At 39.7% G+C, this 22,985-nt stretch overlaps 1 protein-coding gene across 34 annotated transcripts in view; it reads right to left on the bottom strand.

Annotated features, from left to right (window-relative positions):
- Kif21a (kinesin family member 21A) overlaps window positions 1–22,985 on the bottom strand; it is a 125,768-nt gene that overhangs the window by 55,142 nt on the left and 47,641 nt on the right. For all 34 annotated transcript variants that reach the window (XM_076556631.1, XM_076556623.1, XM_076556621.1 and 31 more), the window contains exons 2-7: window positions 8,168–8,390; window positions 7,870–8,052; window positions 5,847–5,996; window positions 4,823–4,957; window positions 4,017–4,184; window positions 2,606–2,721 (exon numbers count right to left, since the gene is read on the bottom strand). In XM_076556631.1, the coding sequence (XP_076412746.1) occupies window positions 2,606–2,721; window positions 4,017–4,184; window positions 4,823–4,957; window positions 5,847–5,996; window positions 7,870–8,052; window positions 8,168–8,390 (975 nt within the window). The remainder of the gene's footprint in view (window positions 1–2,605; window positions 2,722–4,016; window positions 4,185–4,822; window positions 4,958–5,846; window positions 5,997–7,869; window positions 8,053–8,167; window positions 8,391–22,985) is intronic.

Here is a 22,985-nt window from a genome sequence, read left to right on the forward strand (position 1 = left end):
GTATCTCTCCAACTATGTCCTGATAATGAAGATACAGGAATCAAATGAAAGTAGAACTTCATGGAATGCTGACCAGAGAACAGGACAGTGTGAGGCATGGCCTCCAGCCCAGGACCATTCTGCCAAGTACTATTACAATCCATGGTGAGAACAGGGACTGAAAGCGAGCACATTGAACCCTTTGTGGTATCTGAACTTCCTATAACCAATCAACTCATCCCACTGACAACAATATAGACCAGTCCAGACTCACACGTGGAGTCACAGGTGGGGAACACCAAGGACGGTCATGGCCAGCATGAGTCAACTACAAACTGGAAGGTGGGTGGCTTGTCTTTCACCAACATTTTGAAAAGTACTGAGATCTGGGGCTTCTTAAGAACTACGAAAGTCAGGATCAAGAGGAGCTGGCTATAATCCACAGAGGAAGGAAAACATCACATATCACACAAAACTAAAAAGGGTATGTCTCAAGAGTCAGTTTACTAAATACTCCAAGAAAATATCAAAACATTTACCTTTTATAATTCCATTTTCAAGAAAATATCATTAACTTAGAAGAAACTATTGCTAATATGGTAATCTACTTCTTCCAGGTGTACAGTATAGCATAACATAACAATATACTTTAGAAATGTAATTATTTTTATTCATGTCTTATATTCTCCATCATTTCCCAGAATTTCTGGCATGAATTTTTTAAGTTATGTTGTTCAGTATCATAATTAAACATTATAAACATATAAAAGCTGGTTGAAAACTGTAACTCTAAATTATGTACATAAATATGTGAAAAATAAACTTTAAGTTTTAAATTTGATTTGGCTACAAAGGGGGGGTGTGTGTGGTTATTTTACATTCCCCAGATTTAAACAAAGTACATTACTTTTGAACTAGGTGCTCAATCCTGAAAGTTTAGACAGAAATTGAGACACAGTAAGGTTGGAATCAGAAAGGGTCATCTCTTCTAAGGGTTAGCTGTCATCAGGAAACAGGTGAGGAACCACTACCTGAACCTCAGTAGGCAGGCAAGCCCCAAGTTAAGAACAGCTCAGCATGCTTGCAGAACAGGCAACATTTCAAGGGGCCAAATTATACAAAGCACGTAAATGTGTAAGGGCGAGACATGCTTCTGTTCTGCTTTGTTTCATAGTTAAAGAAATACAGGGCTGGGTGTGGTGGCACACGCCTTTAATCCCAGCTCTCTGGAGGCAGGGGCAAGTGGATCTCTGTGAGTTCAAGGCCAGCCTAGTCTACAGAGCTAGTTCCAGGACAACCGGGGCTATACAGATGCATCTTGGGGAGAGAGAGGGGTGGGGAGGGAGGGAGGGAGAGGGAGAGGGAGAGGGAGGGAGGGAGGGAGGAAGAAGAAGAAAAAGAATAAAGAAAGCAAGTAGGAAAGTACAATTAAAAAATGTTCATTTGGCTGAAAAAAAAAAGTTTTCTTATTTTGTTACGAAACCTAGATTGACTCAGAAATTCAGACAGAAAATAGTAAAACCAAGTTAAGAAATATGCAACTACAGAAGCCATGTTGTATTCATACAGGATATACTTAAAGAGAGATAGGACCATGCCAATATTACATAAAAGGAAGAAATATTCTAAAACACTGCTGAATTTAACAAAGCTCTATTTTTAAAACAAACTGATTTTAAACCTAAATTCAAAATCATTCAAAATTCTTTCAAAAATAACTGTCCAAAGAGATTTAATTCCCAGATTGTACAGCATCTATCTTTTAGTTAACATGACTTTTAGACCATTAGAACCATGATAAAGGAAATTTGCTGAGCATGCTTGTGATTATGCTATGGTTGAATTTAAATGCAAAAGAAAGTTTCCGTTTATGCAGTCAGTGGAGTAGAAAAAGGGGATTGCACAACAGGAGGAAATGTAGCTTAGCTATGAAGCCCTACAGTGCAGTGGTTCAGAGGGGAAGGCCAGAGAACTCAGCAGTCAGTCAGCAAACACCCTCGTTTACTCAAGGACATTTTTTGAAAACTTTTCCCACATACAAAACAAGTTCCGATTTTAGACTGTAGAAACTTGTCAATAATATTTAAGCTACTTTGTACTGACTTAGAATGTTTTATTTTTCAACAAAATTCTTTTTTTTTTTTTTTTTTTTTTTTTTGCCAAATGCCATTATTTGAAGGAGGGAGGAAGTCTTAAATACAGGCTTACACAATGAGAGAACCCCAGAGGGCAGATCAACAAAATTCTTCTTTTGCCGTCTCCCATATGCTAAGCAGAAGCTGCACTGTTGCAGAAAGAGTATATGTTACAGATTTCCTTAAAAAGATACGTGAATTTGAAAAAAGTATTTAACGCCCCTGTGTTCAACTCATTATCAATAAGACAGAAATACTAGCACTACCCCAAAGAATATAAGTACTGCTTAAAATAATTATTTATACATTTTTAGATACCTAATAAAATTACCAGTTTATCATCCTTTTAATTTGCTTTAAAATAAAAGCAGCTCATATATATATATATATATATATATATATATATATATATATATATATATATATATCATCTAACAGGTATACCTAAAAATAATGAAAAATCAGAGCTCAAAATAATCATGCATGCATACCTGTTACCCCCAAGGGAATCCTGCAGGAGCCTCGTCAGCTTGGAATCTCTGTAGGGGACGTGGGTGGCCCTCTTGCTCTTGTCACCCAAGGCACTGATGACATTCCCAAGAGCCAACTAACAGAGAAAAGGAGAGAGGAAAGCCATATGTTTATTAATTGGAGCACTTTTAAATAATACAGACAGCCTATAGGAAATAAAATGGAAACATTAAGAACCTGTGTTTGTTCCAGGGCAGCCAGGGATACACAGAGAAACCCTGTCTCCAAAAACAAAATCAACAAAGAACAACAACAAAAAAAAAGACCCTGTATTTGGATTTAATTCACATTTGTATTTTGAAAATACATGGAAGCTTAGTTATGTTTGTGTTACGTAACCTCAAACCTCATCACGGGGTTTAGCAGTGCTACTACTTACACCAGAACAAATTTCCAATTTTATGATGAGGACAAGAAGGGAAGTTTTGGTATGCTAAAGCTTGTTCTGAAATATTTTCCTTGCACATAAGGAAGCCTTATGCTAACTCAAACATAGTGTTTTCCTGTCAAATTACCACTAGGTGGCATAGTATTAACGTTAATTCCTAATACAAGCTATTTAGAAGAAAAATATCATTGCTAAAAAGCTTTTTTGTTTTGTTTTGTTTTTTGTTTTTTCGAGACAGGGTTTCTCTGTGTAGCTTTGCGCCTTTCCTGGAACTCGCTTTGGAGACCAGGCTGGCCTCGAACTCACAGAGATCCGCCTGCCTCTGCCTCCCGAGTGCTGGGATTAAAGGTGTGCGCCACCACCGCCCGGCCATCTAAAAAGCTTTTTTAATTGGATTCAATAAAATGACTATCACAAAATGTCAGCAGAGACTACCTTTAAGTCTTGTCCAATGAAATGCCTAATTTTAAGTGTTTGTTTTGAATGTATGTTTTCAAATGTGGAAAGAAATTTTAAAATATTTTCCCCATCAATAACCTTTTGGACATACTATAAAAGTTGAGCAAGCCAAATTAACATAGTAAGAGAGCCTGCCATGGGGAGGGGGTCGGGGTTGGGGGGGAAATATACAATATGGTTAGAGGCTCCATGAATTACCATTTCCTTCATCCCTCAACTTGAGTGATGAAGGGCTTCCGTGAGATATATCATGACTTACAGCAGAGAAAAGAAAGCTGGGCCTGATAACGTCTGCTGTAACTCCAGTATGTCAGGAGAATCGCTGTGAGGTGAGCCTCGACTCCACACTGAGCACCAGTCGCAAAGACGTCAACAAACCAAACCAAGCAGAGAAAGGGCAGCGGGAGGACCACACGTCTCCGTGTGAAGCAGAGAAAGGGCAGCGGGAGGACCCCACGTCTCCGCGTGAAGCAGAGAAAGGGCAGCGGGAGGACCACACGTCTCCGCGTGAAGTTTAGCCTTACCAGCCCGCAGTTGATGGAAATGCCCTCTTTCGCCCTCTCGCCGGTGGCCCCGGTTCTTTTCAATCTTTCTGATCCGGCCAGATCAACAAAATGAAACTTGGCCGTCAGAGTTTCAAATTCATTCATCTGCGACGATTCAGAAATCATCTTGTTATCGGTGGCGTTCTCCTAGGATTAGGAAAGATAATTGAAAAGGCCTTATTAACGTGACATCCAACACCCTGTAACCTTGCCCACGTCTCACTCCCTTCTACAGCTAGAGAACAGTCACTTGGCCGTGCAAACACAAATGACAACATCAGAAAGAGGTTTGGTAGGCAGAACCCAGCTGCCCTAACTCAGGCTCTCGCGTGACAAAGGGAAATGCAGAAACAGTCCTCACAGCAAAGGGTCCAGAGGACAACATCTCCACTTGGTTGCAACAAACAGACATTCAGTCAGTCTGTCTGTTTCCCAAAGTCTTTTTTTTTTTTTTTTAATTTATTTTATTATGTATACAGCATGTATGACTGCAGGCCAGAAGAGGGCACCAGATCTCTTTATAGATGGTTGTGATCCACCATGTGGTTGCTGGGCATTGAACTCAGGACCTCTGGAAGAATAGTGCTCTTAACCTCTGAGCCATCTCTCCAGCCCCCTGTTTCCCAAAGTCTTACACAACTGACCGGCTTCAGTTAAATAAACGAGAAAAGGAAATTAAGAGAAGGAAAAAACTTAAAGTAAGTTTAGATCCAACACCTCTCCTGAGATCTGTGTAATTTAAGGACAAAGGCTCAAAGTTTAGGAAACAAGGAAATTGAACTCACAGCATCTATTTGGGGACACACTCTGGTTTGACACACGTGAATGGTAAAAATGGCATGTGAACGAGAGCTCTGGACGTTCATCTGGGTACTAGCCGTGGTGCGGGAGAGAGCACCCAGCTTCAAGCACTGCATCATCTGCAAAGGGGAAGAAAGGCTTGACTTCGCAACGTTTAAACAGGCACCACCCCGTCCGCTGTCTGAGCTGAAACCCACTGCAGCAAAGGTTGTCGAGGAAGACTTCCCATCCTATCGTTTTGTTACAGGCACATTTGAGCTGAACTTCTCAGTATAATGGTGCATTCTCTCTTAACTAGGAGCAAACACTAAGTCCCATTGTCTGCCATGGGCTGACCTTTGCAGCTTCCATTCCAAACTGTTACAGTACAATGCTTTGGTACAAACTCCACAATAATCTGAATTAGTTAGGCTATTCTATTTCTTGTTTAATTTTTTTTCTTTTCTTTTTTTAGATTTTCTTTTTTCTTAAACGTTTCCCTCTAGAAGCCAAAATACAATCCTAAATGTCACAAGCAAACAGGACAAATGGATTGTTGTCTCATACTTCAGCACTATTTAGCCTTCTTTACTTGTGAAGCAATAGTATACATACACTGCATTGGGGTCTTTTGATGATGTGGTAAATATTATGCCAAGGAATTAGCATAAGCACCACATTAAATCTGGGGGTTTTTTGCATTAATTTATTTTAGTGTGTGCACATGCGCCATGGTATGTGTGTAGGATCGGAAAAATTTAAGAGTTTGGGAGCTGGTTTTCCTTCCACTATGTGAGTTCTGAGGATGGAAGACTCGACACCAGGTAACTTTACTTATACAACCATCTTGCTAGGCCTCTCACATTTTTATAATAATGCTCTTTCTGGGGGGAAAAAAAGGAAGTAGACAGATTTTTAATTCTGTTGTACTTAAAGAAAGTCATTTTGTGTGTTGACCTTAAGTGCACTAACAGTAAGGATGGTTCTCAAAGCCACCAATGCTATCTATATTTTTAAGGGCACAGTCACCTCTGGTTCTGTATTCACAGTGCGCGTTGTGACTCCCACAGTATAAATTCCTCCAGTTGAATCTTCATGAATTCTTATATTTGATTTTTTATTTTTTGCATCAATATCCCGAGTGGTATCAAACAAGTCAAGGACCTCTTCATTATAGAGCTATGAAAAAGACACATCAAACGGTGAAATTTCGTAGAAGTGGTTCTGTGAGCCTCAACATGCTTCACATAGTGCCTTCCATATTAAATGCTTGACAGTCCTCAAAAATGACACCTATTTCTTCAAAATAAAACATAGCTATGAATTACTATATTATCATAAATTATGAATATGAAGTGAACGTCAGATTTAGCTATAAAAATAAGAATAAGTGACTTAATCATGACAAGCAGGCTAGGCACAAGCTAAGATGACCTACGACCACTTTGCAACATACAAGCAAAGAAAAATAAGCAAGCCTAGACCAGTATATACCAGACGCAGGCAAAGGCAAAAGTTAGGGCAGAGATACTTTCTATTTGGGGGGAGGAGGTCAGGGGGCAGGGTCTCACTGGGTAGTCCTGGCTGGTCTGGAACCTTCTATGTAGATCAGATTGTCCTTGGGGGTTGGGGTGTCTCACTGGGTAGCCCTGGCTGGCCTAGGACTCACTAAGTAGACCAGGCTGGCCTTGAACTCACAGAAGTCTTGCTTCAGCCTTTCAGATGCTGGGATTAAAGGAATAAGCCAGCATACTCACCCAAAGTTCAGAGATTTTAAGAGTTTAAAAATTTTTACAACTTCAGCTTGAAACTGTATTTCTTTTGCCTTATAATTCTCCCTTTCAGTGTCTTCATTTACTAATTGCTTTCTTTTTTGTTATTGTACAAACAGTAGGTTGTATTGTGACATTCCACATACGTTTACAATCTACTTCAGGCATATATTCACTGGCTTTTCCCTCTTTAGCACCTTCCCCTCACTTCTACTTCAATGTCTTCCCTTCCTTTCTATTTCTTAAACAAATATAAAAAAAAAGTCTGAGATTTATCTCTGTGAGTCTGGCTCATTCCACTTAACATGATGATTCCATTTTCTCGCAAATTACATAATGTCATTCTTATAGCCAAATAATACTCCACTGTGTATATATGAGTGTGCATGTGTGTCTGCATCCCATTTTCTTCAGATCAATATATCTGTTAATGGGCATCCAGGCTGATTCCATAACTTGGTAATTGTCAATATGCTGGTTGATTCCAGCTGACAAACAGGCTGATAATTCTATCTTTAGTTGCTTACTTCTATTTTATTTTTTTCTATATGTATTTATTTATGTGCATAGGGGGGGGGGGGCATGCAGGCCATGGTTCACATGTGGAAAGTTGGTCCCTTCCCTCCACAGGTAGTTCCCAGGGATGTAACTCAGGTCATTAGGCCTGGCAGCAAGCATCCATACACACTGAGAGATCCATCTTCACTATCTTTAGTTTTTAAAGGATCTTTTTTTAGCATGTGTTAAAAACACAATTCAGAATTATAAGGCTGCAGTCCACCTAACTAGAGTATTACTCAAAAGCCTACATTTTCTTCTACTGACATCACTCCGTACAAGACTAAGCTATCGTAAATCCATCCAAACCTGATAACCTTTGGACACTTCAGAGACACCATCAGCTTCTGAAGCGGTTTCTCAACTTGTCCTCTCCCTTTTGATAATAATTTCTAAATTCCCAGCACTTTATAAGCTCATCCAAATTACCCACAATAGTTTTTTTATGGTCACTTTATCACTTGGTAAAGAAAGGTTCTGAAATAGACAATATTAACTGTACTTTTAACCTATAGATACTGTAAATCGTTTATAATATAAATGTCAACATTATTACACCCAAGAGTAAGGTATATTTAATATCTATTAACTACTGTTAATTTACTCAAACAGCATTGACTGAGTGCTATATGAAAACACTCTACTAAAGGCCAAAAATATAAAATTGTACAGATCTGGTGTTACGGATGAAATTTACAGAGAACTGACAATGAATCTACTACCTCTAAGAATTGGGCATTCACTTTAAATTCAGGAGGAGGAACCCCATTTTTAATCGCTGTGGTTTTTTTTTCTTCAATACTCTTGAAAAGGTGTTTAACTGCACGAGAAATGATTCCCTGTTCTTCCTCCATGATGTTGACGTCAAATCCTGTTCCCATTGTGTATGTCTTCCCTGCTCCGGTCTGAACAAAAGAACAAGGCGGGGAGGAATGACCGTTCATATTAACAAGGCCATAAGACATAAAAATGGAAATGTGACTGAATTACAATTCCCACAAAAAATAATAAGGTATTTACTTGTCCATATGCAAAAACTGTAGCATTGTATCCTTCAAAACAGCCTTCAATTAGTTTTTCAATGCACTGAGTGTAGATCTGCTCCTGCTGGGAGTCGATGTCAAACACATAATCAAAGGTAAATGCCTTGTCCTTCCCTAGGAAGACCTGAGGCTCTCCTGGTGTGACTGATGTACAAATATGGCATCCTTCAATCTTTTCTTTGGCAAGCTGTGGTCTTATTCTGTGAAGAACAATCAGGGAAGAAATAATAGGCAAAAGCAATTCTCAAAAAAATAATGACTTAAATTCTTGGCCAACACATTTAAGCAAGTCAGCCTATACTGAATCAACTTCAGCATATAAATTAGCTTGCCTAACAACCCCAATGGTTTACTTAACAATCCCCAAAATAATGAACAAGAGTATAAAGTTCCTCTTAAAATCAAATCCTTATTGGGTAGATGTTTTTCATTAACTATAAGAAATAGACAATCAAATCAACGCAACTACTCAGTTGTTACTTTCCTCTTTATTTCCAATTATCACCATAAAAATGAAATATTACAGAAACATTTAACCCTGATGCTCTGATGCCCTTGATTCATCCTTTCCAACTCTTCACCAGAGGTTTCTGAACACATTTAACAATGATTGATGGTATCTTAACATGTTTATTTCCACTATACATATATATATATATATAGATATATATGTATACATATATATAGCTAATCATTTGCTAATGATATGTATGCATATACAACTTTACTGTTTGGTCATAAACTAAGACATATCAGAATCAAGAGTTATCAAAAATAAATTAAACATAGATACAAATATAAGTTCCAATATTTTCTTTCCAAAACAAAAAGCAGTGAAATTATGTGGGTTATTCTCCTTCACCTAGAAGATCACAGCATGTACCCATCCCACCTCCTCTGAAGTCCAGTAATTCCCTGTTCTGTATTCTGTTTGAAATTTCAAGACTTGTTCTCAAAGAAGGAAAGTAAGTAAGTATGGTAATATGTTCATATCAGAGTAAACTAGGCTTTAGGTACATTCTATTTACTCTTTATACATAACATCCTGGGCATATGTACCAGTGCTCACTAGGGACAGATTCCCACTTGCCATGGAGAAACAGAAGCAGTTTAACAAAGAAAAGACAACCGCACATGAGAAATAGGAAATGATAAAGACAGAGAAAGTAACAGATTTTTAAAGGAATTAGTGCCACCTCCCTAGTTTTATGAGGTCTAACTCAGTCCTAGTGACGGAGAACAAGTTCATCTGTTTACTAAGGATAAACTCAACCATTACGTCCAGATGTGACTTTTAGCTCCTTCTCTTTAAAATGGAAAACAAGGATAGGAAAAATAATACTGAAGTAATTACACATTAGACTTAATTATGCTGCGATGTTTCTTTCCTTATGGTGTTGTTTGCCTTTGCTAGGGTCGCCAACAAGGTTTGCTTTAATTAATGGGTGATAATAGTCACCAAGTAGCTGGTTAGGAACCAGGGAAGGAGCAATGAAGCGCTCGTTAAGAAGCTTGGGCTCCAGATCTCTCACTGTAGAGCACCAGTATCCTCGCTTGTGGAGGGAGATGGCAATTCCCATACTTCCTTCTAGATCTAACACTGTTTAGCTGCAGGATACTTTACTGTAGGAAGACAAAGAGGGTCTGGGAGACGGCTCTGCAACACTAGCTGCTCTTGCAGGGCACTGGAGTTTGGTTCCCAGAACCCTAAGTAGGCAGCTCCTAACTGCATATAACTACACCTACAGGGGATCCAACTTCCTCTTCTGCCTCTGCAAACCTGTGTGCATACACAGAGACAGAGACAGAGACAGACAGGCAGACAGACAGACAGACAGACACAGACACACACACACACACACACACACACACACACACCATTGAGACATTTGCATATACATAGATAAAAATAAATCTTTTTTTTTTTTAAAGAAAAGGCAAAGAGATAGTATAACAAAAGGTTCATTACAAGAAGCTATGATTAGAAACCATAAAAATAGCCCATGGTCCTAACTTTATTTATGCATGTATTTATATAGGTCTATATGGAACATAAAATGGAGGATCCTAAGGTGGAAGAAGATCTTAAGATCTATAATAAGAAAGCAGAAAGTGAGACTCACTAGGTGAAGAAAAGAGACAGCTTCAGGAGGAAGTGGGGAGAGGAACCAATGAATTAAAAAGTCTAATAACATGGTATAAAGATGAAGATGCCATGACAGAGACTGTTATGCTGATCTAAAAAAATAATTTCAACAAAAAATAAATTTGTACAAACAGCCCATGGAATAACACCTTCGGCTGCCTTGTTCCATGTGTTTAACAAGCAGTGTTTCTCAAAATGAATATTCTCTTGTTTCCAAACACCTCCCATCCTACCCTACTTCACTCAATTATACGGAGGAAACCATATCAAACCCCAGCTGTCTTTGGAGAATAGCTCTTGACTGTTGTCAAAAACAGAAACAGAACAGTCTGAGGTACCTCACGGGAATATCAGTTCCACCCTCTTCTCTATCCCATCCATCTAATCTACCTCCGGAGCTACTAATTATTCCTGAAATAGCTCCTCAGTCCACCATGCTCTTTCTCATCAGTGACACCACCCTAATTAGGGCCCTCACTATCTCTTACTGAGAAGATTCCACAAGTCTCCTCCTCTCAAAGCCTCCACCCAGTCCTGCCCCCAGCAGCCTGCTCTGCACAACAAGCAGTTGATGGGGTCCCAGACCTCCACCCCATCCTTCTCTGCTCTGGCATGCTAGTCCTTGCATGTGAAGAGGCTTTCCACCAGTGAGGAACGTGGTAATAAGGGTTCTCACCCTTTCAGGAACAAGCTGAACTCTGTTTCTGTGCCTCTGCTCTCTGCCAGCTTTAGGACCACTCTGAGAACACAACCAATTCCCTGTGGTAGAGCCCAGCCTTCTAAATGAAATACACAGCACTGTGCTCTTCTTTGAAATCAGATACTAGATTTTAAGTAAATTATTATAAACATCAGCTGATTTCCCAGATTGTTTATTTTCTATTTTGTTTCAACATAATGAAGAAACATTGGGTGTCATTTGAATTTGCAGATCTGCCAGCCAATTTTAGAATGCCATTGTCACCCTGTCTTTACATTGACCTCCTAACCTACACTCATCTGATTACTACACTTGCTAATAGAAGGGAGGATCTGTTTGAAATACCGACGATGCCTAGTTCTATTCCTTCGCATGGGTGGAGGACATGCTGAACCCTCCTTCTACCAGACCCAGGCAGAGGCAACTTCTGAGATGGTCCTCCACAACACAGAGAAGTAGGAACTATCTTCAAAGGTCTTTCTGTGTAATTCTTTTAATCCTTCTTCAAAATTAGTCTTTGAAGCTGGCCAAATCCCTAAGCACACCCAAGTGAAAAATTTTCCCTTTAAGTTCAAGGCCAAGCTAATTCATTGCCTTTAATGAGAAGAGCTTAAGATTTATGTAACTACAAACTACAATACTATCTGAGATTATACAAGAAAAAAAAAATCCAATGTCAGTCCTTAGAAAAGAAAATAAACAAAAAAGAATCTGAGATTTTCCTCTACATAATTTCAAACTTTATTTTCTTAGTAGTTTTACATAAAATATCACACCATTAAATATACACATCTGACCCCACAACTATGAATTTCACATTTTTTACTATAAACATTTTGGTTAAAATATAAAAAAAAAATCCTCGCAAGTTTTTAAAATGTATAATCATATAATGTGAAATATTTTAAGTGGCTTCTTAAAGAAAAATTTGTGTAGAACAAAATGGCATAACTATTTAGGATAAAATATTCTAATGTTGGACATCAAAATTATATTGTAAAACTATATATAACATATAAATAATTATAGATGGCTTATCTATAATTATTCTATCTGTACATCTAAACTATTATAAATATATAATTACACATATAATTATGCTACATATATAATTATCAAGTACTAAAAACTATAATCTGTTGTAACTAGGTTGAAGAATACAAGGTTTTGAATGTTATGGTGAAGAAACATGAACAAATACAGTCCTCATCTCACATCTGAACCTTCCCTTTAGCACGTAGCAGCATCTGCTACTGCCATGAAACTGAAAGTGTTGACAGAATGCAGGTCATCTTATCTCACCACTCTTGGAAAACTGTCTCTAGGCCAAACGTGGTGACAAGGGCCTTTAATTCCAGCACTTAGGAGGCAGAGGCTTGTGGATCTCTGTGAGTTCCAGTCCAGCCTGGTCTCCACAGCAAGTTCCTGGCCACCCAGGGATGCATTGAGAGAGCTGCCGAGAGAGAGAGAGAGAGAGAGAGAGAGAGAGAGAGAGAGAGAGAGAGAGAGAGAGAGAGAGAGAGAGAGAGAGAGAGAGAGAGAGAGAAGGAGGAGGAGGAGGAGGAGGAGGAGGAGGAGGAGGAGGAGGAGGAGGAGGAGGAGGAAAAAGAAGAAGAAGAAGAAGAAGAAGAGAAGAGAAAAGAGAAGAGAAAAAAGATGTAATTTGATCTATAACCTCATATTTTTCAAACCTCTACTGCAACTAGCAGTTGAGACATCCATGTTTTCTAAATTCCAGTTACAAAACCAGTTGGGCAAACTACCTAAAAAGGTTGGGCTTTGCCAGAAAAACGTCAGCATGAGGCCTGGGATCTAAGAATTTCCTAATCTGGATTCTTTTTGCTTTTCTATGTTCAAACCAAGTCACCTTGGGCTACTTTCACCCTTCTGCCATGACTAGGTCTCAACCTATGTCCTTCCCCATATAACATATGTGGCTTGCCATCTACCTGGAATGTCAATCCCCTATTTATCTGCAAACTGCATGATGTTTTAGTTTCACAGACTGGAGCCTTTCCCTTTCCTCAAGATGAATGATTTAACCCTCCCAGAAACCTGTTCAAGATTTTAGTATAGTAGATATCAAATTAAATTACTGTTTCTCCACTAGTGAGTCTCTGCAGATAAAGAATATAGCTTATAAATACATATAACGGAGTAATTCTACAAATATTTCCTAGTGGACTCTGCTAAGCTCCATCTGCTAAAAAGGAGTCTGGTTCAATACTGTGTACTACTCTTGTTCGGTTGTCAGAAACAACTCATTCTTGGACAGTACTCAATGACATTCTATCTCTAGTTTTCTAAGCTATAGGATAAAGAGCCTAGTTTAGTATGTCTACGGTTCATTTCAGGTTCATGTCATATTCTAGTTGATCAAGATAGCAAAGCAAAGGTTTTCTATGTAGGCCCTTTAAAGGTGACTGACTATACACCACCTTTTCCCTGTTGTACACTATACCCCTCACTAGTTGTATAATTTCTGCCTTCTTCCTTCATTTCTATTATAAACTCCAGCACAAGACAGTCCATGTTCTGGTGGTCACTGGGGAAATGCCTATGACTCTAGCAGTACCATCAGAAAGTCACAGGACATTCTGAGACTGAGTCCAGTAAGTGTGTCAAAATTGTGCCTTGCTTTGTGCCTTCACAATAACCAAGCTATTTGTATCACTTAATATATTAAATAAACTAAGAGACCTAGTTTCAAATTTTATATGTATATATATAAAGATAAACATACTTTAGGATGAAGGCTCATATTTGCTATCTTTTCAGCTAAAATTTTGGGAAGGAAATCCAGCAGATTTAAGTCTGCAGTTTAACCCTGCCATATGATATCAACAATGTATGGAAGGACCTCAGTGTCACCTCACAGAAGGCCAGCTCCTGACTGCTCTTTCATGGGTCATCTCTCAAGTCTTGTTTTCAGCATGCAACCTTAAAAGGGAGCATCCTCCATCAGACAAAAGATGCTTTACTCCTGCTTCCTGTATAAGCACAGAATCCCCACGCTTTCCACTTGCAGAGAAGCAAGCTTGACTGCTTGTACAGCATCCACATATTGAGTGCATCTGCATGCACCCAGTGGATCAGAGGGAATGAGAAACCAGCTTAAAACATGTAGATCACAGTTCTGATGATGTGGTAAGTAATGAAAGTACTTAGCCTCCAACTTGAGTATTGTATCTCTGCCACTACTCACAAAATGGCAAAAGCCTAGCTTGCCACCTTGTGAACAGAATAAAATATCAAAATCTTCCCAGGTCTTCATCCACACTAGCACTGGCTTTTGGCAAGTTATTCTCTCAGCCTCAATTAACTTACCCATAAGACAATACTGAGAAACCCACATTGCAGCATCTTGAACAAATGAGACACCGTGCTGCAATGAAAGCCCATGTAGGTATAAAGTATTGGTGGTACCTACTACAAGACCGCTTGAAAATTCCCTAAGCCATTTTCCTTGTCAGTCAGCATCACATCTCAAATGAATCTGGGTCTTCCATGAAGAATGTATGGTTTAGTTTTTGGTTCCTTTAACTACTGTTTCATTTTTGTTTGTTTGTTTTGTTCTTTTGGCTTTTTTTGTTTGTTTGTTTTTAAGCACAGTTTAAAAGTCCCAAGTCTTTGAGGAATTTAAATGTGAAACTGCTCTTCTAAACATATATACAACACTGAACATTATGCATATAGACATACAACTGTATTTATATGCATCATATACATGGTGCTAAACAAAGATGATGGTTGAATACCTTATACCTTCATTTGCAAAGAAAGGCCACAATTCCAAACTTATTTTTTTGTAGTAATGATTAGTCAAGTCTTATTCACCCTGTTATTCATGTCAGTATTAGGTACAAGAAGAACAAACACATGTGTGTGTCTATGTGAGTGTATGCCATTTGTGTGGCTGCCTGCAAAGGCCAGAAGAGGGCATCAGATCCCCTGGGGATGGAGTCATAGGAGGCTGTAAACCACCTCACAGGGGTTCTGGGAACTGAACTTGAGTGCTCTACAAGAGCAACAAGTTTTATCTCCAGCCCTATTAGGAATTTTTGATTTTTCTTGTATTCACTGGCAACCTCAGACATGTCTATAATAAATTCGGTCATTTTCACACACATCCCCATTCCCTTCTCTCACTTCTTCCCTCTTTCACTAAAACCCTTATCCCCAATTAGTCCCCCTCTATTTTCAAGCAGGGTGTGTTGGGTTGGGGCGGGGGGGAGAATATGTGTGTGCATGTTGCTGGAAACAGAATCGAGAGCCTCTTACATGCCAGGTAAGAACACTATGCAATTGAGCTACATCTTCAGCTCACAAAATGGGAGTTTTCTATTATCATTAATATTATCATTTTTTTAATTTTTTTTTTACTTTATTTTATTTTACAATACCATTCAGTTCTACATATCAGCCACGGGTTCCCCTATTCTCCCCCCTCTCACCCCCTCTCCTTACCCCCAGCCCACCCCCCATTCCCACCTCCTCCAGGGCAAATCCTCCCCCGAGGACTGCGATCCACCTGGTACATGCTCAGCTATGTTCATAGCAGCACTATTTGTAATAGCCAGAACCTGGAAACAACCTAGATGCCCATCAACGGAAGAATGGATGGAAAATATGTGGTACATATACACAATGGAGTACTACTCAGCAGAGAAAAACAATGAAAGCATGAAATTTGCAGGCAAATGGATGGAACTAGAAAAAATCATCCTGAGTGAGGTAACCCAAACCCAGAAAGACAGTCATGGTATGTACTCACTCATAAGTGGATTCTAGATATAAAATAAAGAACAATCAGACCACAACCCATAGAACCATGGAGGCTATATTTATAGCATGGATGACTGTGGCTTATAATAAATTTCGGTTTTACTCAATTATTGAAAAAAATAGCCATATTATTATCATTTTTATCTCACCCTATAACCAATAAGAGAACTTCATTCAGAAAGGGAGAGAACTCCCCAAGTAACTAGTTTGGTTTAAAGCAGAATTGTAATCATTATGGTACAATAGGTCCTTATACCAAATTATGTGAATGAAATGTCAGTGACTTGTGACTGGAAAAATGCCTACTAAGAAAAAATAAATAATACCATTCCACTGGAATTTATAGCATCCCATTGCATGTACAGGAACCCATATTCCCTTTCAAAGCTAGGCAAATAGCACATAAAACACAAGTACATGGATACAGACAATCAAACCTATATTTCAAAGGCAAGAAATTTTCATCGTGCTTTTCAGATTTCCTCTTACAGTGTTACCTCTCGAACTCCTCTGTTCTCCATTTTATTAAAAACATCACAAGCTTTTCTTTTGCTAATTGATTGGTCACAATATACAAAAATACCTTCTTTTTTAATTTTATAATTTAATTTTACATATCAGCCACGATCCCCGCCCACCCATTCCCATCTCCTCCAGGGCAAAGACTCCCCTGGGGATTGAGTTCAACCTGATAGATTCAGTCCAGGCAGGTCCAGTCCCCTCCTCCCAGGCTGAGCCAAGTGTCCCTGTATAAGTCCCAGGTTCCAAACAGCCAGCTCATGCACTGAGGACAGGTCCCGGTCCCAGTACCTGGATGCCTCCCAAACAGATCAAGCTAATCAACTGTCTCATTTATCCAGAGGGCCTGATCCAGTTGGGGGCTCCTCAGCTATTGGTTCATAGTTCATGTGTATCCATTCGTTTGGTTAATTGTCCCTGTGCTTTTTCCAATCTTGGTCTCAACAATTCTCGCTCATACAAACCCTCCTCTTTCTCACCATTGGACTCCTGGAGAATAGGAAGAAGCAAAATGCTAGAGAGACCCACAGAAATCCACAAAGATATTTCCACAATTGACTACTGGCAATGGTCGAGAGAAAGCCCAAACTGACCTACTCTGGTGATGGGATGGCCAAACACCCTAATTGTCGTGCTAGAAACCTCATCCAATGACTGAGGAAACCGGATGCAGAGATCCATGGTCAGGCCCCAGGTGGAGCTCCAGGAGTCCAAATGGCAAAAAAAAACTTCTTTTTGCAGTTGGCCGCTGTGGATTCCTTACCATGCTAGAGAGGGCACTGTGGTCCCTAGTCCAGTTTCATGGATACTGTGACCTTCCTGTGGGCTGCATGTCTTTGCCAACTGTTTCACTTTGTTTTGTTGCTGGAGTTATTCTGATCTCATCCCCGTGCTACAAAGGTAGCTTTCCAGTTCACCCAGTAACCTGACCTGATTCCCACTCGGTGAGGCTCTTTTACTCACACCTGTCCCTACCCAGCTCTTCTGGTACCCCTTCCCACCACGGCTCTTCCTCCCACACTGCCACCACCAGGTCCTCAGTACTCATCACGTGTCCTTCTTATCTCTGTTGTCGTGCTGATTGATTGGCATCACTGACAACTACTTACTGGGTTTCCATCTGATGCTGAATGTGAATTATTTTTACTCCCTTTTCATTTTCTACAAGTTAGGACAGCTATCGTGCTGCTACAATATCAAGCCACTGCAGTGGCTCGCACCTGTAGTCAGCACTCAGGAGGTAGAAGCAGAAGAATCCAGAGCTCAAGACCAGTCTAGCTACATGGCAGCAAGTTGAAGGCCAGCGTGGGACAGACAAAACTATCTCACATAACACAGAATAATAAAACACCTTAACCCGTTACAATTGTGCATGGAATTTCAAAAATCCTCTTGTAAAGTTATAAATGAAACTATAGATGCTTTTGGGAGATGGGTGAATATCGTATGATACTGCCTCATAATACTATCTTATTAGATCACTTCTTTATAAGAAAAACTGATATGATTCTATAAGAGTAACAGACCAAAAGCCAAAGAATACATGAAGCTTCATAGACAGGAAAAAGCAACCACGGCAACTTCCAGAAAGAATGCAACCCTGCTTTAGGATTTTGAGCTCTAGGAAAAGAATCCATGTTCTTTAAAGTCACTGTTCTTGCGACAGTTTGTACTACTTGTAAGGGAAACTAATACTTGACCTTCAGCTTCCTAAAAGCAGGTAGCGAGTACCTAAAAATATAAGAGGCATAGTTACAACCTCTGCTGTTCAAACTGGGTCACTTTCTACTAGTAATCATTCCAAGGTAACAGTCATACGTTAGGACTGCCTGAGGTACACTGTGATGTACACTCAGTCTACTCTCGGGGCACTAGTAACAGGTAATTCAATGAGATTGTGGCGATGCATATCTCAGTCACAAAGAGAGAGAAGCTTATTAATAATCAGCACATCAGAAATAGGTTGCAGCCACAGAGGGAGTGCCCACGGTAGCTACTGACAACAGATAAGAGTAGTACCAGTTCTCAAGCCTGGCCCCATGAAGGAAGAATTGCCTGGTAAGTTCAGTGTGTTTACTCTGTTTGCGTTGTGCATTCATGCAGATTCCCAGGTCCCACCCAAACATGTTAAATCATAATTTCCCAAGGTGGGACCAGGTTCTACATTGTCAATTAGCTCTCCATGTGACTCCAACACACTGCTGGGCCAGCACCAAACTTCTGAGGCAGTGAAGAACAGTAATGTTTGCAAGTAGACCCTGACCTTACCAGGTAGGGTGTTCTGCCACACCCAAAAACCAATGCTACTTCTTCCACCACATTTTTCCTATTAAATACAATCTTAGTGGGGCTGAAGAGGAGACTCGGCAGTTAAGAGCACACACTACTCTTGAAGAGGACCTGGGTTCAGTTCTATGTACCCACATGGCGGCTAACAACCAGCAGTTAACTCCAGTTGTAAGGGCTCTGACATTCTCTTCTGACCTCTGTGAGCACTGCACCCATGTGGTACACAAACTTACATGCAAGCAAGACATTGGTACACACAAAATAAAAATAAATAAATCCTTTAAAAAAAATAGGATCTTAGTGCTGTGGTCCAATATGTCTCAAGCTTCAAGGTGAATGTCTTCCAAGGAATGACACCCAAGCTTGTCCCTCTGGCCTCCATACATACATGTACCTTATACCCAGTAATGAACACACACACACACACACACACACACACACACACACACACACACACACGAAGCAATTCTAAAAACAATCAGAGGTAACTTGATTAGTACTAAAACCATAAACTGTATTTAAGCACTCTTAATATTCCATATCACTGTGTATTTAATTATTTTAAAGATCTGTTACTAGAGAAATTCCTAAGAGGTACAGTGTACACTAGACACAACTTTTAATCTACTTTTGTACTGTACTGGATTCACTATGAAAACATCCCTGGTACCTTGAGCCACCATCCTTGCTAAGTGTAGTGAGGTGGGCCTGACCTGGGGATTAGCAATAAGACACAAAAAACAAGTCCATTGTTGTTAAATAATAATAATTTTCAAAAATCCCCTACATAAAATTAGGATACCATACTTTCTAAAGACACACACACAGAGACCATGCAGTAGCGTGGGAAATAAAATGACTTTCAACAAAAATCATCTTTTCAGCAGTTCGGCTTCCATACACTTGCTTTGTTTTTCAGACTGCTCTCCATGTAGAAAGTCAGGCGAATCTCATTCATTCATGGAACTTGACATGAACTCATGAGGCCTGTGAAAGGCCAACCGCAAACAGCGGTTCCTGTGAATCTGGAGGTTCCTGTGAATCCAGCCCGTTTCCTCTAAAACACCCACTGTAATCAGAAGTCAATGCAAAAAGAGAAGGAGCAAAGTGGCTTTCCCTCTCAGACTTGTTAGCTCGTGAATGTTCCAAGGAGACATTAGAGAACAAAGTATCTTTGATAAATGCACTGGATCTTCTTCTGAATTGAAGGGCTGAGGAAATAATGTCATCCATTAGCTCCGGCACTAAAGGTCAGACCTGAGTCTCAGACACTGAGTAAAACCTCCATGAGAGGTTTTCTGTGGTTTTTATTTGGCACTAAGAGCTATCTAAAGCCATTAGCTTCCCCTCAGGGAAAGGGACTGTAAGGGCTCTTGCCTTATCAACAAAATGGTGGTCTAAACTAGATTTGAGGTCAACTAGAAGAACCAATTGTTTCAAAAAAAAAAAAAAGGAAAAAAAAAAATCTTCCCAGAATCAATTCCATTAAACAAATAATGTATTAATCCTTTATATAATACTATGCTAGGTAATATAGGAGAAATAAAGAATGAAATAAAGTTCCTACAACTTGGAACTTTGTTATGTCATATAGGAAATAAGGCAAAACCAAAAACATCTTATGAAAATATACATTATGATGCTGAGGACCTGAGTGGTACAGACATCTCCATCTCTAATTATCTGTAGATAACACTGATGCCATACTGTTTCAGAACCTTAGATGGAAGATCATTGCCCCAAATCAAGAGAGGGAAGAAAAACACTTGTGTGAGGCAGAGTGAGGCAAGCAAGGCAAAGAGCACTTTGATGGAAGCAATTTGAAGAAACAGAAACAAAATGAATCAACCAAGAAAGGTGGACTTTTTTTTCACCTAAGAAAACTTCTGATTATAATTACAAAACCTATCGTTTATGCAGAGCTCTTGGGCCGGTAAGATGAGTCTGTGGGTTAAAAGCCAATATAGTTATACACAATTTCAGTGTGGCCATTAAAATCTAACTAGCCCAGCTCTAAGTTCATCTGCAATCAATCAATCAAACAAGCAAGTGGTTCACAGACTGAATTCAGACAAGGAACTGAAACAGAACTTGAAATTTGTAGATCCAACTCGAGAGTGTATTCTCCAGTCTACCAGCCTTGGCCAAGCAGCCCCAATACTGGTGGTCACACCTGGTATCCTCCACAGGTAAGATGTGGAACATGAACTTTTTTTTGCCTTACAAGTAATCAAGACTTATAACATTCTTTTTTATAGCTATGTAATGAATTACTATAAATTTTACACTTAAGAAAACACAGGGGTTTTTGAAAGATGGTCCAGTTGGTAAGGAGTTTGCCATGCAAGCATAGAACCTGGGTTAGGTCCCCATAACTCACATAAAGAAGCTAGGCAGAGCAATGCGTACCTATAAACCCCAGCACAGGGGAGGCAGAGACAGGAGGGTCACTGGAGCGCACTGTCCAGCCAGTCTAGCTGAACTGGTGAGTACCAGGTTCAGTGAAAGATCCTGTCCCCAAAAGTAAGGCAGTAAGTGAGACTCAGGCCACAACACGCACATGTCCACATGCATGCACACCTCCACACAAGTACACACACACTAACATATACATACACACAAACCAAACACACCTGTCCAACCTTAGTTTCTATGGGTCAAAAGTCACAGCACTGCTAGAATTTCTGCTGAGTCTTTCCAGGCTGGAATGTGGGCATTAGGCTCAGAGTTGTTCTTAACTGGAGTTCAGCTCATTCAAATGGTTGAAGAAATCAGCGGCTTACTGTGTGGAAGTGAGAGCCTTGCTTTCTTGCTGGCACATAGCCAGTTCTCACCTCTTAAATGCCACCCTAACACACAGCCTGGTGGGCCTCCCATAGTGGGGCACTTACTGCAGGGGAAGCTCCTGTTCCAATATGCCAAGCCCTCATATACATATACATATACATATACATATATGTATGTATATATATGTGTGTGTGTATATATATGTGTATATATATATATATCAAGGAACAATATCTCATCACTTTTGACTATTCTACTAATTACCAGCAAGCTATAGTTAACGCTCCAAATCAAGCCAAGGGGATTACACAGAGAAAGGAACAGGGGGCAAAGGTCACTGGATAATTGCATTGCCTCGGGCGCTATGCACCATAATCAAAATTTTTCTTTGGGGCTGGGGGCAGAGAGAAACCTGATTCGACTTGAAGAATAGGAAATCGAATATACCAAGGGGAAAGCAACCCTTGAACAAATAGGGACGAGGACAGGGAGCCTTTGGAATTGCTGCCACCAACAGCCCCAGTAGATACCGTTTAGCTCCTCGTTAGTGCTAACGAATGTGAATCGAATATGTAGTGTGAGTGTTGTATAAGAACTACCCACTCTTCACAACCATTCCCTTCAGACTGAGCGCTGCATCAATGTCAAAGAGAAAAAAAAATTCTGCAGTTCATCCAGGAAGGTCAACTTTACGTTGGATAAAATGAATAAAAACTTTAAACATTACTAAGACACAGAGCTACAACACAGATACCAAATGGAGAATACAAAATGTACACCAATTTGCTAAATAAGACTTGAAGACTCAGAAATTTCCAGGTGAGCTATACATTATACATGTTATGTCATTGCAGTTAGAGGGATCTTGATGTAAAAGCTGAGACGCAATGCTATTCTGGGACTCTGTACTTTATCCCTCATTAAGTATTAATGAGAGGAGAAGCTCACAGGTAAAGGGATAAATTTTTAAACACATGGTTTCAAATGCAATGCGCATGTGCTTGTTCACCATTGTCTCTAGAAGGTAAATTACAAATGAAATTGTGATAAAGGCAACTAGGTTTCCAGATCATGCAGGCAGGTGCTAGAACTTAGACTATCATAGCTCACAACTCTCCTACCCAACCATTAATCTTCAATATGATAAAGACTTCCTGTTTGTTTATTTGGGGCTTGGTTTGCTCGCATTCTTTGAAATTCAAATGAGTACCTTACATTTTGTGGCATAAATTGCTAATCATACTCCAAAATCCAATCTCTGATTTTTCATTAATTTACCTTACTTTATTTTGTTTGCTATGAATAGCATGTTTACCCAATTGCCCTGTATGGTGGTATTGTGTTCCCCAAAATATTGTGCACCCTAAAAAACTTATCTGGGGTCAGAGACAGAACAGCCACTAGATACAAAGGCTAGAAAATGGTGGCACTCACACCTTTAATCCTAGCATTCCAGAGGAAGAAATCCCTCGGGATCTCTGTGAGTTCAAGGCCACTTTGGAAATGGCCAGGCAAGGTGACACATGCCTTTAATCCCAAGAAGCGAGCCTTTAATCCCAGGGAGTGGGG

Source organism: Peromyscus maniculatus, chromosome 20 (assembly GCF_049852395.1).
Source record: "Peromyscus maniculatus bairdii isolate BWxNUB_F1_BW_parent chromosome 20, HU_Pman_BW_mat_3.1, whole genome shotgun sequence".
Classification (NCBI taxonomy): Eukaryota; Metazoa; Chordata; class Mammalia; order Rodentia; family Cricetidae; genus Peromyscus; species Peromyscus maniculatus.